The sequence below is a fragment of the Jaculus jaculus genome, chromosome 2 (genome assembly GCF_020740685.1).
Source record: "Jaculus jaculus isolate mJacJac1 chromosome 2, mJacJac1.mat.Y.cur, whole genome shotgun sequence".
Classification (NCBI taxonomy): Eukaryota; Metazoa; Chordata; class Mammalia; order Rodentia; family Dipodidae; genus Jaculus; species Jaculus jaculus.
This window is the reverse complement of record NC_059103.1, coordinates 109,236,349-109,255,600: the sequence shown is the minus strand read 5'-3', so window position 1 is coordinate 109,255,600 and position 19,252 is coordinate 109,236,349. Positions and strand designations below refer to the sequence as shown.

The 19,252-nt window shown below is 37.6% G+C and overlaps 1 protein-coding gene across 3 annotated transcripts in view; it reads right to left on the bottom strand.

Moving 5' to 3' along the window:
• Unc5c (unc-5 netrin receptor C) overlaps positions 1-19,029 on the bottom strand; it is a 380,036-nt gene extending 361,007 nt beyond the window's left edge. For 2 of the 3 annotated variants that reach the window (XM_004661628.2, XM_004661629.2), the window contains exon 1: positions 18,567-19,029. In XM_004661628.2, the coding sequence (XP_004661685.1) occupies positions 18,567-18,690 (124 nt within the window). In that variant the 5' untranslated portion in view covers positions 18,691-19,029. Of the gene's footprint in view, positions 1-18,036; positions 18,102-18,566 lie in introns of those variants that run through there. The other variant, XM_045144365.1, reaches the window with a different exon arrangement.
• Positions 19,030-19,252: the final 223 nt, after the last annotated feature.

Genomic DNA, 19,252 nt, shown 5'->3' with positions numbered 1-19,252 from the left:
CTAAATGCATTTCTGGCAACTACAGTGAATGATTGGCTTCTCCACTTGTTTTCATAGTGCTAAATGCAAAGTGAACATTAGGCAAGAAAACAAATATTACCCCAACATACATGATATGCACATCTGAGAATAAATGGAGTCATACAGCCTTATCATCAACACATCTTCATTACTTTTTCCACAAGGATGCATTTAGTTCCTTGAGTTTTGCATGGTACAAAAACAGCACAAGAGGGGGCTGGAGAGATGGTTCAACAGTTAAAATAACTTGCTTGCAAAGCCTGAGGACTTTGTTTTAATTCCCTAGTACCCACAAAAAGCCACATGCACAAAGTGACACATGCATCTGGAGTTTGTTTGCAGCAGTAAGACACCCTGGCTCCTGGAATATCCATATTCCATATTCATTCTCTCTCTCTCTCCCTCCCCTCTTCTCTCCTTGCAAATAAATAAACTTAAATATTTTAAAAATTGAAAGTATATCCTTCCTGGGTCGAGAATATAATTAAGAGAGTAAGAACAGAGCACAAGAGAAAGAGCGGGAAAGGAAGGGTAAAGGGAAGAAAGGAACTATTGAGCCAATGAAGGAGAAAAGGAAGAGAAGAAGGGAGGGAGGAAGAGAGGGAGATATATCTTCTATAAACAAACACATAGCACAATTTTTAAGCTTTTTAAAATATATATATAAATTGATATATATTACCACTGTAAGGAAAAATTGTGTGCAGCAGTGGGAAAACATTTGATTACCAACAAACCAAGTTTTGCTGTTGTGAATTTTTCTGCAAATGGAAATTAATTTGCTATTCAATTTATTCATATACTGCTGACTAAATAAAATGAAAATTCGTTGTTGTTTTTACCACAAATAAACCTAGTATCCCAAAAAGGTCTTTATGTTAAGTCTTCTCTTTTCTTACAGAGTATTGGGGAATATGGAGGAAGAGGTTAATTTCCATTACAGGAATGCATTACATTTCTCCTTTGTTTACAAAAAGGTATTCTTTTAATGCTGCTCTTAAGCCAGTTTTTACTTTAAATGCCTGTTGGTCTAAATTGACCATTGTGAAATCTTTCCTGAAGTAACATTTGCCTTTTTACATTCAGTTATGGGCACCTGCTGCTGATAATTATAGGTCTGTCTCCCACCACTTCCTCTGCTTTATGTCAAGGCAAGACTCTGGCTGCTTGATTACAAACAACTCCCTGTTAAAGATCTCTGCCTCCTAGGCAGCAGTCATATAGGAGTTGGGGATGTATTTCCTGAAGTAGTAAGAAAAAAAAAAAAAAGTGTTTCTATTGTATTTTTCTCTTTGCTAGCAGAATAGAGAATCCATCCATAATATATTTTGGTCACCTAAAATGTACCTGAGAATATTGGATGCAATAAAACATTATACTGACACATTTCACTATATTATTTCCTCATGTAGAAATCAAAATATTCTGCCCAAAGGTAATAAGCTGTAGGACTGCCAAAAGCACCTTTCAGACAACAGCCAATTACAGGAAAACAACAGGTTAAAATGCATACAGATTTATTTTCCTTGACCCTGGGCCAATCTGTCCTCACCAAAAAGTACGTATCTCAATAATATGTTATCCCAAGCTGGAGACTTGTTTGAGTTATAATGGGAAATAATAAGAAAAAAACACTCCATAGAGAAATTTGGGGTGCAAGTGTATACTTCCAATATAAAACAATATCCATAATCAATAAAACATATAGTAGAGGAACTAGTTGCAGGGAGGAAGAGTGCAGTGGAGGGATGAGGGAGAAGAAAGAGGGAGGTGAGAGGACTGTGACCAAAATATATTTTGTACAAACATAAAAACTGTCAAGAAAAAGTTTATAAAACTAAATCTTATCACCTAATTGGGAAGTCAATTTATACTATCAATATTCCATATGATAACATTTGTTAAGGAAACATATCTGGAATAAGAAGGTTGGGAAGCTGCTGGGCTTGCTGATCCCTACAATGCCTAACCTGTATTTAGGTAAACAGACCAAACCAATGAGAGTCCAACTGTGTTCATAGAGCTTAAATATCAGCAGAATCACAGTTCTTCATTGTTAAATAGTCATGAATCACAGAACAGAAAATCAAGAGCTGGGAATGGATTTCTGAGGCTAAGGAAAATGGACTTTTGGTTACTGTCTTAGCTTTTGGTTACCTTGACAAAATATCTGAAAAAAATAAAATTAAAAGTGGAAAGATTTATGTTCACTTATGGTTTTAGTCCATGCACGGTTGATCATATTTATGCTCTGGTACCTCTGGTAAAGCAGTGGAATAAGTGTATACTAGTCTGGCAAAGGTGCTTACCTCATGGTGGTAAGAGAGGAAGAAGGAAGGAAGAGGAAAGGAGAAAGGAGAAGATGGGAGGAAGAAGAGAGAATGGAAGACAGAGAAAAGAAGAAAAGATAGAGGAGGGAGAGAAGTCACTGCTTAACACACACTCAGTAAGTCAATAACTTCACAGCCTTCAGCTTGACCCCATCTCTTAATATTCCATCATTTTCCAATAATGCTATAAACTGAAGAACAGCCTTAAGCATCTGGACATTTGGAGACATTTCAGATCTAAACTACAGCAGTTAGTGTGAAACGAATGGTGAACAGTCACCACAAAGTCCACTTGGATTTCAATCTAGAGATTCACATTTACCTCATCTGGTTCGGGAACTCTGAAATGAGGTGAGGAGAAGCTGACTCCAATATCATGGGTTGACTTTTATTAAAGCCAATCTGTTAATGCATGAACAAAATACATATTCATCATCCCAGGATATCTGTCACATGTCAACTGAGTGTCAAACGCAACATTGCATGCTGGAGACGGAATGAACAAGGTTCCAACACTTGTCTTTCTGACATACAAGCTGGGAACACAGGAAAAGAAGGGAGATACAGTTGGGTGTGAGAGGTGATTTTATGACGGAGTGAACATCTAAACTGAGATCCACAGGCTGAATTAACATTTTTAAGGTAACACTACTAAATATTTAAATATATACAAAATTTCCCCCATATGGAACTCTGGGAAATGACATTTTATTGTTCAATTTGAACAACCATGACTTTCTGAGTTGCTGTCCTATATCCACAATGACAACAACAACAGAAAGATAATAACCATAGAATTTTGAACAAAATAAGCAACACTTACACAAATTTATAAATTAAAAAAATCCTTGGTATTTACTCTTGAGATGTTTGTAAGACAGTTTAATATACAGAACATGAACATTTTGAGAAACTTTTATTTTAACAGGTGAGGTTTTATTTTAACAAAATAATACAATATATCCTACAAGAGATAAAAATACAGTATCACTGCTTAGTTACTTTTTTTTTTAATCCCTGGAATTCTTCCAATTAAACTACTGAAAACGAATGCCACATAGCAATAAACTGCAGATAACAGTTTAATCAATCATCCAAAGCACTCACGATTGCTTTTGTTATATTATTTTAATGGAATATGGAATAAGATTCTATAATGACAGTAGATTTTTATAATCATATAGGGATGAAAGTACACTACTAAGCTTTCTTTTAAAATTGGAATGTTCCTTAGCAATTAGGGAATTAGGGGAGAATGGTGTTGAGGTTAAAAATATGAAAGAGCATTAACTTTTTCTGTTAGGTAAAAATAAAAATTACAAACAAGTATTTCTGAAGAGTGATTCTGATGAGGCAGATAAGTTGCACCTATGTATTCATTTATATGATTCATCTATTATGTTATGTTTGCTAATGACCCACAGTACATGAATTGTGGTTATGAAAGCCGTTTATGTTCTTCCTACTCAGTGGACATATTTCGAAAAAAATTATGTTTTGTTTTCTTAAAATATAAAACAAAAGAACAAAAAGGATTATTAATGTCACAGTAAACCAGAAATATATAACACTCAACATTCTTTATTGCTGATTTTTTTCTTCACCCATTTATTTTTAAAATAAAGTTACTATTCATTCAACCATAAATTTTTATTTATAACTTCATATTGTAAAACTTTTTGAGCATAATGATAATCTCTGGAAATTATACTTTTTCTCTTCTTACTTAGCACAAATCACATATATGCAGCCCTGTTCGAAACTACAGTATGCAACTGGGCTGTTCTTTAATAAATGTAAAAACATTTAAAGAAATATATGTCAGTTACAATATGTTCATAAATATCTATTACAATATATATGCACATCTATAGATATAAGAATTGGGGAATCTAATTAATTTCTTTTGATTTTTATATATCCCTTAACACATCAAGAACTCTGGCTCTGCTTTGAATTTTCAGTTTAATTATTTTTTGCTTTTATCTTAGGATCAGTAAATCCTTTGTTATGTTCAAACTTCAGCTGACATAAGTAAGGAAGGTTAATTGTTTCAATTCTTCCTAATCCTTAACTTATATTTTACAAATACAGCAGATTTAGAGTGAGAAAAAAAGTTTGTTTGTTTTTTTTTTTTCTTTGTTCTTGAAGGAGGGTCTTATTCTATCCCAGGCTGAACTGGAATTAATTCAGTATTCCCAGGCTGGCCTTGAACATACAGTGATCCCCCTACCTCTGCCCCCTGAGTGCTGGGATTAAGGACATGTACCACCATTACAGCTACTAATTTTGTTGTGATCTATTCTGAATTCAGAACGTGACACAGAAGAGCAAGTCATCTAGACTTGTTTATTCATAAAACTGAGTCAAGGTCTTTACATTCCCAAGGATTTAATGGAAAAGTAAATATACCATAACTAAAGTAGGTAGAAAGTGTGACTTTATAATCTACCACTTAACAATTTGTTGGTTCTTGTGACATCCTTCTACTTGCTAATGTTCACATTCTTGTGATGCATCTAAATTACAGTAAAGCCAGGTAAAAACTGTTATATGTTGAAGGCTCTTTAGATAAGTTGAAGGCTCTTTAGATAAGAGTAAGACATTAGCAACAATGATTAATGTGAAGTAAGTGCTTATCTGTGCCAGGAACCATCTTTGGTTCTTCAGTTTTCATAGACTTTTTAGTCCATGCACTTCGTGACATAAATATTACCAGTATTCTAACCTTCTACTTCACAATGGGAAGTGAAATATACATTGCCAACTTGTTTGCACTCACCACACTGTTTATTCACCTCTACCAAAGCACTGAACAAACTTTCTCCCCAGCAATAGCTGTCATATGATCACCATCAGTTACACACATTAATAATTTTCAATAAACTTTTACATATGTACCATATTTAGAAAATATCAGATCTCAACACAGAGATTTAGGCACAAATGTGCCCAAACAAATATCTAATCCATAAAAATTAAAAAATATGATGTTAGAGAGAGAAGGGCCAATACTAACACTATTCACTTATTTGAACATGGCCATCATACATTAAAGAATGGACATTAACAAAAACTAATTTAAGAAAAATTTTACAAGCATAAGTAAACAGATCCAAGTGCAGAGTGGGAACAAAATTATAGTGTATGTTGTGTTTGCTCAAATTTTTTAAAATATAATTTAGGCCAAAAAAGAAATGATTTTAAAACTATCCATGAAAATATCAGTATATTACCTAGCAGAGTATTATTTTTCAAGACTTTTCTGAGCTCTAATGTGATAATCATCCTATTTCAATCATTCTGTGGTCATCTTGTTAGGCTTTCAACATAATTTAATTTCATAAAACAAGCTTGTAGATGTATACAAATATATTATGTGGTCAAATACAATGACGATCTCTTTCCATCTCACAATAGAATAAAATTTTATGCAGTACACATGGAAAAACATATGGAATATAGCCATTTTAAAAAATGGTTTTAGTCCTTTCAAAAGTAAGTTAAAATTAAAAATCAAAGGCCACTTGTTGAACCAAGGCATATTACCATCTGTTATTAATGTTTGAGCTATATGTGCAATCAAGATTATTCAAGTTCTGCATGTAATATGTTAGAAAATGGGATTTTGGTCAGTAATTTAACTGCATAAACTCTGTCCATGTAAGATCTCAATTCATTTAAAATGAACATTTATAGTAGCCTGAAGTGAATTAAAACAGTCAACACCAGAGTACTTCTTTATTTTATTAAAAAAAATGTCAGTATGAAAATCTATTAACATAAAAGGGAGATCTCTGCTACTCCATAATAGCTAGAGTAAGATTTTTCTTCTTCTGCTCAAGAAATGTAGAGTTATAGAAAGTTTTTTGTTTATCATGTAAAGAAATATAGACAAATTTAAAATGCAAATAAGCATGGCATTTTTTTGTGAGAGAAATGAATTCCTAATTCTGATGACTGGGAAGTATGATGAGGGTTCAAGTAACCATTATGAAAATGCTCCAAAGCTTATGCACATGCTATTGGGGTCAGATGTTGAAGGGAGCTCCACCTCGTTACTTGTACTGGGTTTCACTAATGGCCTGATAATAGAGGAGGGGGAGGTGGGCATGGATCCTTTCCTGGTGCTTTACAGTGGTGTAAGCATGAAGGCCTCTGATTAATTACTGCCCTGTTCACAACTCACACATCAGATCACTGGGCAACCCTGTTTGTCTCCACAATAGTTTTACAGTTCCAGCACACTGGGTTAGAGAATACTTTCATTCAACTTATCAAAGATTTTTGCATTCTGTTGTAATTTGCATTAAAACTTAATGTTTTTCAGATGATTAAAACGTCTATTGCAAACTATGCGAATGAGAAAAATATAGATTTAAGAAAGGTTTGGGCAAGAGAAAGATGGACATTTCAACCTTCAATTTCATCCTAGACAGCACTAATATGTTACATTGCTTTCACAGTATTTTCATAGTCACTTTAAAACATTAGAGCATACTGATATCTGTGTTTTCATTTTCCCCCCTTTTGCCCTTCAGTGTTTTTACCATTTGTACACACAGCAGTGTTTAAGAAGGGGACTTCCTATAGTTTAAGGATACACTGGAAAACTAAACACTGTGGGTCATAGAAAAAAAAAAAAAAAAGAACCTATGCCTTCACTTGAAATGAACATGAGTTCTTCTTCATGGGTATATGTGCTTCTATGGAAACAATTCTTTCTGAATGTTAGCTTAAGCTCCTCCAGATGATGTTGCTCAAAGGCTCCTTTTTAAAGCCATTACTACCATTTATTATCTTCTTGTTATATGGACTGTTACTTTTGTTTCATCCCCAATCTCTGCCTGTTTATTAACAGCCCTGCTACCACTATCAGATGACATTTGTTTTACTTAATGTACATAGTTTTAGAAAAAAATTATAGAACTGCTATTACTGAATTCTATGAAAAATCCCAATGTACATTTAGCTGACACGGCATCAGCTGCTATTTGAACGGGGCTTAGCTAATGGACTTTTAATGTCAGTGGGTTACGTGCAGTTACTGGCTATTAGCAGAAATGGCTCCTTTCTATAAAAATCACTTTTCCTCAAGTGTGTTGTTTGAACATTCCTTTCCCTAATTTAGTGACTGTCACTGAATGCAAAGCAAACTCAAGGGCTCTGGAGTCCAGTGTTATCTTAAGACCCTCTTTTTAACCTTCAAGTCAGCATTAAACAGGTCACCTCTGCCATTAATATTTACACTTGTAATCACAAAACTTTGTGAGGAATAATTATTGACTGCTGGGTTTTCACAGGATACTCTGTGTTTCCTAAGAGAGCCCATGTCAAGAATGAAGGATATAGGTATGATGAAGAGTATCTAAAATAATTATTAGATCCTGTGGTTTAACTACATGCTTTAGAAATCTTACTTCAAAATAGCTGAAGGATTTTTTAAAATATGTGTGGTTCTAAAAGACAATATATAGCTAAATAGTGATGTGGCATGTAGATATATATAAGAAGCATAATTTCACCATATTCTAAAGTTCTGTATATTCTTTAATTAGTAGCAATCTCTTCCTACTACTATATAGTTTACTTTCTTTTTCATTCAAATAAATATTTAAAGAGATCTAATAGATAATCCTCTAAAATCACTGGCATCTGAAGGAGAAGGAGTGGGAGAAACCCAAGCCCAACTCCATTTGAATAAGAGGTTGATGCCCACCATCAATGAATATAGTCAGAGAAAAAAAGCCCAGATTACATAAGGTCACCTCTTGGAGGGTACTTTCCAGGACAGGCCTGATCTTCAAGAGAGCACTCAGAGATGACAATGGAAAATAAATAAAAGATATTATCTTGCTCACAAGAAAAACAGGAAGTCGACATTCCACTTTGGCAAATGAACTGTAGTAGTGCACCATGGGACTATAGAACAGAAGTTCTCTACACCTTTGAAACAGGCCAGTGAAAGTGGAAATCACTTATCTTGCAGGAAACAACTTGTTTCTGTCAGATAAGCCCCTGCAAACATGAGGCAGAATATCTCTACTGCATGTTAGAAAAATGACTCAGCAATTTACCAGGGGCAACTTCTGCAGAAAACAAAACAAAACAAAAAAAAAATGTAATTTTTTGCCAGGCGTGGTGGCGCATGCCTTTAATACCAGCACTTGGAAAACAGAGGTAGGAGGATATCCATGAGTTTGAGGCCAAACTGAATCTACATACTGAATTCCAGGTCAGCATGAGCCAGAGTGAGACCCTACCTCAAAAAAAGAGTAATTTTTAATTATGAAATAATGATCTAAGTTCCTATCCCATGATGACCTTCATGAATTTGCTTTATAAGTAAAACAACAAAGTAAGTACTCACTCCCACAATATTTGGTATGTCCCATTTGGGTTTTAAGAGTAATTGTCAAATCCTTTTGATATTAATCTCTACCTTTTTAAATATTTTATTTGTTTACTCACTTAAGACAAACAAAGAAAAGTGTGCCAGGACCTATAGCCACTGGAAACAAACTCCAGATGTATGCAACACATTGTGCATCTGGCTTACATGGGTACTGTGGAGTTGAACCTGGGTCCTTAGGTTTCACAAGCAAGTGCCTTCCTTAATCACTAAGGCATTCTTCAGCCCTAAACTCTTAACTTCTAAGACAAATAAAAAATGGTACATTTACAAAATGTGTGCATATGCTTACAATTGTTACAAGCATATATATAAGCACAGAAAATTATTAAATGGCATTAATGTACTCCTGTCATTCTTTATTTCATTAAAAATCTGCCTGAAAGATGAACAAGGTGGCACATGCATCTGGAGTTCATTTGCAATGGCTGTAGGCCCTGGCATACACATTCTCTCCCCAACCCCCATGACTTTCTCCCTCAAAAATGTAAAAAAGCTGCCTGAAAATGCAACCCTAGAAAATAATCTCATACTTAATTCAATATAATAGAAAATATGTTTTAATTTAATCATAACTTCTAACATCTCAAGTTAACTGATTCCCCCCTTGCTTCTGGGAAAACTTGCCTACTGCTAAAACTTTTCCCAGCTATCCTCCTACTTTTCCCTATCATATCTTCAGTAAACCATACCTGTTTGCACTGTTGTCCTTTAATCATAAATAAGTAAGTAAGTAAATAAATAAATATTGATAGGTAGATTTCTATGTATTATTATAAAATATTTATTCAGTCAATGTAAATGAATAGGAAGACAGTGATAACATTTTTAAAGGTACTGTAATTCTATTATGAATATACTCCATACAAGAGAATCTTTTTTAGAGATAATTGTCCCTAAGAAATCTCATATAATTCTGAGAATGCTACTCAACTTCCTATGAGCAGGTGGGATTTAAGGAACAATGGAGGCATTGTTATTAATGGAAATGTTTAACATAAAGGGCAATGCATTTGACAAAGACTAATGAAGGGTATCAGTACACTATTGATTTAATTTGAGATTCCTCAGTCAAGCTTGTCCTGACCAAATAGGTACATGAAAACCTAAATTTTACTTCTTAAAAAACACAGCCCTTGAAAATACCTTCTAAAATCTTTTGCTAGGTTAACTGAAGTATGTGTACATGAAGACATTATAAGTTTCAAATCAAAGGACTATAAACTATTATCATGAAATATCAATGTTAGCTCTCAATTTCCAATAACACAAATAACGAATCTGCTGAACATGCCTATTTTCCCTCCACTCCTGAGAAGAGTTACAGATGAGCTTCTGCGTTCCACAATGCTGAACACCCTCTGGGTGAGGGGTGTGATACGAGGGGGCATCTGGAGTGTGAGGGGAGAAGTGTTAGTTTTCTTCAGGACTGAGTTAGACACCTAACCCATAATGTTTTAGTCTCTCATCACCATATGGAAGAAGGGATATGGCTAAAGAAAGTTCAGGCAACATAGTTAATATTTTATTTAGAATTATTTCAACATTACTACTTGCTTAAACTAGAGCACTTCCACTGGGTGGCTACAGTGTGTATATCTGGTAGCCCTTCCCCCCTTTTTAAAAGGAGATGCAACATATCATTTTCCATTTTCCAAAATTTAAGTCATAGTGTGAACATATAGCATATAGACATAATTCTCAAAGTAAAATCACAAGTATTTGTCTTTCTAGTCATGACCTTTTTTTTTTTTTTTTTTTTTTTTTGGTTTTTCAAGGTAGGGTCTCACTCTACCCAGGCTGACCTGGAATTCACTATGGAGTCTCAGGGTGGCCTTGAACTCACCACAATCCTCCTACCTCTGCCTCCCAAGTGCTGGGATTAAAGGCATGCACCACCATACCCAGTTAGTCATGACCTTTTTGTTATGGCAATATTTTTGTTTCACTGGAGATAACACAGTCTTTGAAAATCATGTGTAATTAAAAAAAAAAAAGAGTTCATTTATAAGTAACTTCTTTTCAGCTTCTGAAAAATTTAGAGAATGCATCTGTTAAATAGTCATGTTTGAACAAATTCTTCAAATAACTGTTTTGGTTCTTGATATTCCAAAACCATACTGGAATGCTTTAGAATATTCAACTTAAATACAAGTAACAATTTTTTTAATTCATATATAATAGAATGGTACAAAATTGCTTCTATTAATTTTAATTCTACTCATTAATTTTCTTTGCCTGTAATTAAAAGTGGCATTGTATCATATAGTCAAATATGCACTAAAATAAACTATTGTCTAAGAGAATTTGTATTATTAATTTTAAAATATTCTACATAAATGATATATTTATAAATCCTAAAATTTTTCCTTTTATACTACACTTATAATTTTTTGTATTATAACACATTAGTTTGCTGGAGTTGGAGGAAATTCTCTACATTTATATTCTTGGACATATTCATCTTTAAAATTAGAGTATGCTACATTTTAATATGCAAGAGCACCAATCCTTCTATTGGAAAAGAATTGTCCTTTATAAGGCTTTTCTTCTAAGAACAAAAAAGAGAGAAGACAATAAATTACAGCTAGGTTCAAATAGTCCATGATTAAATAATCAATTAGGATATTGACTAAAAATGAGAAATGTTAGCCTCCATCAATAAACTTGTTAAATGTGGTGAGGGAGTTTCTCTATAGCATCCTCAGTAAGACAAAAAGATAATACATGTTCATTCCATGAGGCACATTTACTGCTTTCATAATTGCTGAGAAATGAAACTAGCCACAGGATCCACATGACAAAATGATTAATGAAAGTAAAACCCCTTATCCTCACAACATTTTAAAATAAATAAGGCCTGTAACTCTGGAGCTAAATTTGATTAATCAATATCATCTGTTAATAGGATTGTGTTGAGCTCTAGTATTTAAAGTAAGAACTCTAACAGGCATGCCAATATGATGAGGTTTCACCCTGCTCCCTCTCCCTTTCATTTCTTTCCATAATGACAATAGATGCCGTTTGTCATTTTAATTAAAGGAGGGTATTCCACAAACAAATACTGGAATTTTCAGATGTAATTTACTTTCACAGTACAAACCACTTTTGAGTGACTGCTCATTGTTAACGAATGGTATACTCATGTGAGGACAAATAATCTACATATTTAGTCCTTTCTAAATTATGAACTCAGTTTGACTAATGTCACAGTAACTTCAGCGCTAAGAACACTATGGGATAGATATGCTGAAGAACCTATAACATAGAGTGTACTTTTCTTGTGTGTTCCAGAACTTTATTATATAGTCCTACAGAAGCATCTGTGGAGGGCAGCATTGCTCACAATAAGAAACCATATGCCAAATTCAACTTAAAATTTTTCAAACAATTCTAAAGTGATAGCTCAATATTTTCTAATACTGTTTCACAAAATCTAAATATTTGAAACATGATATATCTTTTACATTTTAATCAAGGACATTTTTCTGACATATCTAAAGAGGCAGAGAAAATTTTAAAAGTCTACTATTTCTGATTCTATTAGCTCACAAAACTATTAGTAAGACATTACTTTATTAAAATCTCTGAAAGCTGATATAAAAGTTAGTAGAAAAATACAAGTTATAAATCTCTTTAAGAACCACAAATAAATAACACTTAACTATTACTCAAGAAAAATTACTTCAAAAATGTAGCATAAGATGGCACTGAGATTCTGTTATTCCTGTGTAATATTTTTATATATTTATTTATTTGCAAGGAAATGAGAGAGAGAGAGAGAGAGAGAGAACTGTAAATGCATGTAACACTTTGTGCATCTGTCTTTATATGGGTACTGGGGAATTGAACCTGTGTTATTAGGCTTTGCAAGTAAGCTCCTTAATCACTAAGCCATTTCTCCAGCCCAGGAAAATATCCTTGAACTGAGTGATATCCAGAATCCAAAGTCTCAGATTCATGCAGTCTGCCTTCACTAATATATAAGAAATTAAAAAAAAAAAAAAAACACTCACAGAGTCCACACATAGGCTCAAGGAGAGAGACAGAGAATGGAAGAAGGAGGAGGAAGAGGAAGAGGAAGTGATGATGATGATAATGATGACTGAGGACAAAGTGAAGAATAAGATTATCAATAATTAATAATAAAATGATAGTTCTGCAAGACAAAGGTAGATGTTTAAGTAAATTAAACATAAAAACTCTTACAAGTCTTTCGTTTGATCATAAAAGTTGGCCAAGAAGCATCATGCAAATAAGTAGCAATAACTGTTTAGACTCACTACAATTATAAGAAGTTAAATGCAAGAATTCTCTCTTTTACACACACACACACACACACACACACACACACACACAAAATCTATGCTGGCATACCAGAAATTTCAACTGCAAATATAATTTAAGTGGAAGTCCTTAAGCACTTGCTTTACCTTCACATCAACCTTCTATGATGATGAATATCATGTTCACATGTATTCAATTATAGTCTTAAACTGTATATATATGTCTATTTCCTTTGGAAAATTGACTTTACATTCCTATATAAAGGGCACTTTTCAGAAACCCTGAGATGTGACAGAAGAATTATTATAGACTTATGAAAACTTTCATAAACATTCATGGTAAAGATAGAAAGTCAAGGGCAGAGAGGGTTGCAAGAATTTGAACTGGAAATTCCTTACCATGGGCAAGTTTGGTGGTGTTAATTTCATTTTTTCCAGCCAGAGGAGACAGAACGAAAGAGAGTATAGAAGAAAATGAGACCTCCACAAGTTGTCCAAACAACCTGAACCTCTCTGGAGTTCCCATCATCCCCTGAATAGGTGCATTTCTTGCTTGAGGAAAGCAGTAATCACACTTATCCTCACTACAAGTCTCAATTTACTGACCTTTAATTTCTTCAATGCCTTACATTTTGCCCATGTTCTACAGAGTTGGAACACAAGTAATAATATTAACTTTGTGTCAGCTAAACATAACTACAACATATATTAAATCATTCAATCATCATATGACATACATATACCTATAATATAGATAATTCTCATTTTATATGTGAATAAGTAGAAGAGTAGAGAAATTAAATAATTTGCCCATGGGTACACAGCTAGGAACTAATGAAGGCAGGATTATGAGGCATTGTGCTACCTGACAGAATTGGAATGTACTATTAATAGACTCTAGCTTAGGCTTCCCCAAAGCCAGGCAAAATATATTTTGAGTGTAAATCATATACTTCTGCCATGCAAACTTAACTTCAAGATAAACCCATTTCCAAGGTCTGTGTGACGGTGCAAACTTGGAATCCAAGTCTAGGGAGGCTGAGGCAGGAGAATCATAAGCTTGAGGTCAGCCTGTCTCAACCCTCAGGTCCTGCCCTTGAAATCCAACCAAATAATCAACATCAAGTTTCTCTGCATAAAGATCACTAATCTACTTCTACATATGCCAGAGCCCTGGCCTACTTGAACCCAGAAAGGACCATACCTATTCCCACTATTACATTTCAGAAAGTAAAATATACCATTTCTGTCTTCTTGATGATTGAAGGCCACTCAAATCTAGGTCTCCAACAAATAACATGCAGTATAGGGCAAACTATTAGTACACAATAATTGTTTTTATGAACTTCATCTCTAAATTCATCATCATATGTTTCTGATACATGGGAAATAAAAGCAGGCTTGTTTTGAAGTGCCACTGGTACAAAAGTCAACCCAAGAGGATCTGGGCTGAAACCATAAGACGCAAGTCCAGGTTCTACCACCTCCATCCCAACATCTTGCAGAAGTGGCTACAGTCCCTGGGGCCTATGCTTCTGACAGTGACTCCCCTGCTGCCCCAGCAAGGTCGTAACCTGTATCTGCACTGTGATAAATGCAGTTAAGGCCAAATAGGCTTGCTGCTCACACTTATTGGAGAATCTAGCACACATCACAGAACAGCTATATTTAATTCCTAGCAATGATTCTAAATAAGCTGTGGGTTAGCCTGTTAGAATGCACGATTCCTTCACACCCTTAGGGGGTTACTTAGAGTAGGTCTGTATGAATTCTTATAATCTGTCCTTAACATACAATGTGAAATACTCCAGGAATCATGTCCTGTTGTTTAACTGTGAACCCTAAACATCCAGAATATAGGAGATCAGTATCAATAAATGTTCATTATACTGTAATGAATCCTCTTTTGTGACAGGGTCTTATTTTATAGCTGAAATTGGTCTGGAATTTAAGATCTTCATGTCTTAGACTTACCAGGATTAAAGGTGTATTGGACCATATAGATTCATGATTCTTCATTTTTTTTTTGCAAGTACTTGATAAGTTTGTACTCTGAAATATTTTAAATACCTTTCCTAAGGTTGAATTCACAAACTTATTTGGATAAACAAAGGAAAACATGCCCATTTTTAACTGCAAGCTTCTGAAGTGAATTCATGAATCTGCCTTCAAATATACCAATGTATGAGAAAATTGAAATGAAATCCAGTTGTCATCAATTCCAATTGTCAATTTGTAACTCACCAATATCCATAATGGCATGCAAATACTCTTTGCTATTCTGTAGGAAGTATATCACTTGTTATTTTAACACTGTAACTTAACACAATAAGTGACTTATCTCAGTCTGATCAGGCTTCAGTAATTTTCTAGCCTGACTGGAGGTGTAACACTCCTAACAGTAGTTGGTGGAAGATGAGCAGGGCACCATGCTGTGTAGCCACGTGAAGTTCGTTGACACAACAGGAGGCAGTAATTCAGAAGCTCAGTGTACACACAAGCGTGTGTGTGCGCACACGCGTGCGCGCACACACACACACACACACACAGTATATCTTTGCCTTCAATGGTAAATTCCTTCGTTCTTGAAAGTCAGAACCACAGCAAATTCCCTGGAGCTAGGAGTTCCCAGCAACCCTCCCTGAAACAATTAGAGTATGGCCAGAAAGGAGAAAGCTGTTGCCTGACGCTTGGAGCATTTCCCAAGGACCTGTTTAAAATGACTGCTGTCCATCTTTAAACCACATTATAAAACTCAATACACTTCCAGAAAATACTCCCTCTATTTTTTTAAATCCTAACCATTGCCTCCCTTGGTTGTCTCCAAAGATACATACATGTATTGTGAAAAGCATCTCACTCTTCCCCAGTGCTTTTCCAATAGATTACAAAATCTCCTTCATGCTGTAAAGTACTTAAGTGAACATTCCTACTTTAATTGCCTATGTACTTCCATTCATAAAAATAGTCCATGGGGTCATTAAGGCAAAGAACAACGAAATGATACCTTGAGGGGATGGCAAGAGCTCCAGTGTAGTGAGGAAAAAGGAGAAACTCTGAAGGGAATGGAAGCCTACCGAAGGAGAGCTTGTTTCAGTGTGTGCTTCTGAGAGGAATGCGTTAATATAGGCTCATCAGTAACTAGGCCGGCTAGTAATTAGCAGCTAGGATGGTAGCTGATAGGAGATTTTGGTGTATTACACTTCCTGTGATAACTAAAAGACAACACAGAAAGACCAATCCTCTGGAACATGGAGGATAACAAAGATAAAAGTGGACTCCTGCATTTCTCAGATCACGTGATTCAAACAAGAATTTTATTCTCCCAGCACGAAAGGAAGCACATAAAATTAACAACAGAGAAACACCAAAACACACACCCAATGGATTTTTTTTTCTTTTTTTTTTAAATTTCCGTGCTCCACTTAAGATCAGAATCAATCCTCAATCTTTGACTTGCCGCATACATAATAAGGCAAAGTGCAACAGGCAAAAAGCATCCGGAGCCTCTTTTCTTTTAATCTCTGCTCCCTTCTTTCAATATTAATCCACTTACAGTCTCCTGTTTGATTATCTTTATTGATCCCCTTTCTATCCAGTCTTTTTAATTTGGCTGCTGTAAGCTCTCAGCAGGGACCCTATCTCCTTTTGGCATCTTTGGGGACTTTAACTTGTCCTTTCCCAAACAGTTTTCTCTCTGTGCGCCTCCCCTCCAACCCACACACACACACACACACACACACACACACACACACTCTTAGTCCTTTGTGTGACCAATAATACTGTCGAATTCCACTGGGAGTCACTCAGTTGATCCCAGGGCTGTTCATCAGGTTGCTCACTCAGGCTTCCAGGCTTCCTCCTCTAAGCCTCCTTTGGCTACCTTCCTGAGAACTTCTACATATTACCGACAGGATCCTATGGTTCTCAGCGCAGATTCCTTTGTAAAATGGACAAATGAGCTCTCAAAGTGTGCATGAGAAAACTAAAGCGAACGCTCAGAGATAGGAAGGAGGCATGTGGTGAGAAAGGAAGGAAGGATTTATGAGCATGGCCACTTAGCAGGCAGCGGGGAGAATTTACTCCCGAAGTAGCTATTGCTAATTCACAGCGCCTACCTAATCACTTACCTCCTAGGGAGGACCGCGCTTGCCTGCTTCAGAGCTCCCTTCCATATTCACTGCCATTCCCTGCCCCCAGCGCCTTTGCGGATCTGAGGGGATGCTGTTAGCAACTGAGAGCCTGGGAGCATCACTCCTGGAGTTTGGATCTATCGCCATGCCTCCTCAGAGCTCCAAATGTTAAGGAAGTGTATTGGGGGGGGGGGGGAGAAAATGTGTGTGTGTGTGTGTGTGTGTGTGTGTGTGTGTGTGTGTGTGTGTGTTAGGAAAGATCACTGAATTGCCTCTGAATGACCACCCTTCTTTCCAAGCAAAGCTGTGCTGTCTCCCCCCCCCCACCCCCAGCCAGATATTGCTACCAAACAGTGGGAAAAGACCCAGGTGGGCCCTGGGCTAGGACAAAAGGTTAAGTGCCCAGGTGACCTGAGAGACACCTGAGAGGGTAGCTGTAGTTCTTTCTCGATATCTCTGCCACCAACCTTAAGTCCAGGAGTTACTGCCACTACTTCAAACTCTGGGAGCTGGAAGGGAGCCCAGAGATCACTTCTCCCAGTGCTTCAAACGTCCCCTCTTACACCCCAACTTGGCCGCTCCTCCACTCCAACCTGGCTTTACCCAGGGTCCCGGACACTTATTTGAAGGCTTATATGCCTTAAGTTAAAATGTCAGAGTTATAAACTGGTTGCCCAACCCCAGGAGTTGCGGATTTGTTTTGAGCATTTATCCATTTTCCCCCAGAGATCCGGGGCTTTAAGTTTCTTCATGGATTAGTAAAGCACGAAGGGGTTGAGTGCAGGGGCGAGCACACCCATACCCGGGGCCTGCTTCAGGCCGCGAACACCATTAAGTCCCTGGGAGCAGTGTACCTCCGCAGTGCCACACTAGGAGCCCAGGGCACAGCATTTGTGATCATGGCTGGAACTGGACGTTCTTCTTTGGCTGAGACTCAAAGAAGAGTCTGCAAGCCCAGCCACCGCACAGCGGCTGGGGCCTCGGCGCACCACGCGAGTCCGGGTGCGCGTATGGCACACCACACCGCCACCAGCAACAAGAGTCACTCCGGTCACACTGCGTGTACACTATGCAACAACGTATCCATGTGGAGCTGAAAGTGCAAAGGGCACCCCAGGGCTTCTACTAACCAAGAAAAGGCTGCTTGTCCACAGCCCAAGAGTGCCTGTTCCATCCTCGCCCATCTCCGGAGCTAGATTAAAAAGAAAAAAAAAAAAAATCCAAAAGCTTCTTGACTACTTGGCAAAGTGGAATTCAAAGTGGTTTCCAGTAGAAAGCAACGAGCCCCGACTGCGGGAGCCGGAAACACTGGGGAGAAGGGTAGGGAAGGAAGAATCCGGGGAGGTGGCCCCCGAGACTGGCGATCAGAGCGGACCCCCCTTACCTTGAGCCGCGGAGCCGGTGCCGCTGGCGCTGAGCAGGGCCAGGGCAGGTAGCACGAGCATTTGCAGCACGTATCCTAGTCCCAGTCCGCAGCGGGCCGCTGTCGCCCGCAGACCTTTCCTCATCGTAGACAGAGGTGTGCAGTGCCGGGAAGCAACGTCGCGGAGAGACGCGCGGACCGCAGAAGAGCCCCGCTGGGCAGCGGCTGAATGTGGCCACCGCCAGGCAGTGCGAAGAAATGAAACGCCAAGCCTAGCGCCACACTCTACTTTCTCCAAGGGCAGGGGCCAGAAGGGGGTGGAGAGGAGAGCCGAGGAGGAGTTTGAAGGTCCCTCTTTGCCTGTGCCTGGCCACTGACGTCTCCCGCGAGCCAGCGAGCGACCGCTCCGTCTGCACTTGGGAAGTGCAAGGAGGCGCTAGGCGGCCCCCTCGGCCGGGCAGCTTCCTAGGCTGGCTCCGCGCGCCGAGCCGAGCCGAGCCGAGCCGAGCGTGGACTGCTCCCGGTGCCCGCGCCCGCCAGGAGCGCACGCAGGCTGCGGGCGGGGGATGTGGGCGAGCGGGAGGAGGATGAAGCGGAGGCGAGGCGAGGCGCGCGGGGCTGCAATCTCAGTGGCTCTCGCGCGGGAGTAGAGACGCCCGCTCGGGCTGTCTCCTGCGGAGTGACCGAGCGGAGTCCCCGCCAGGCGA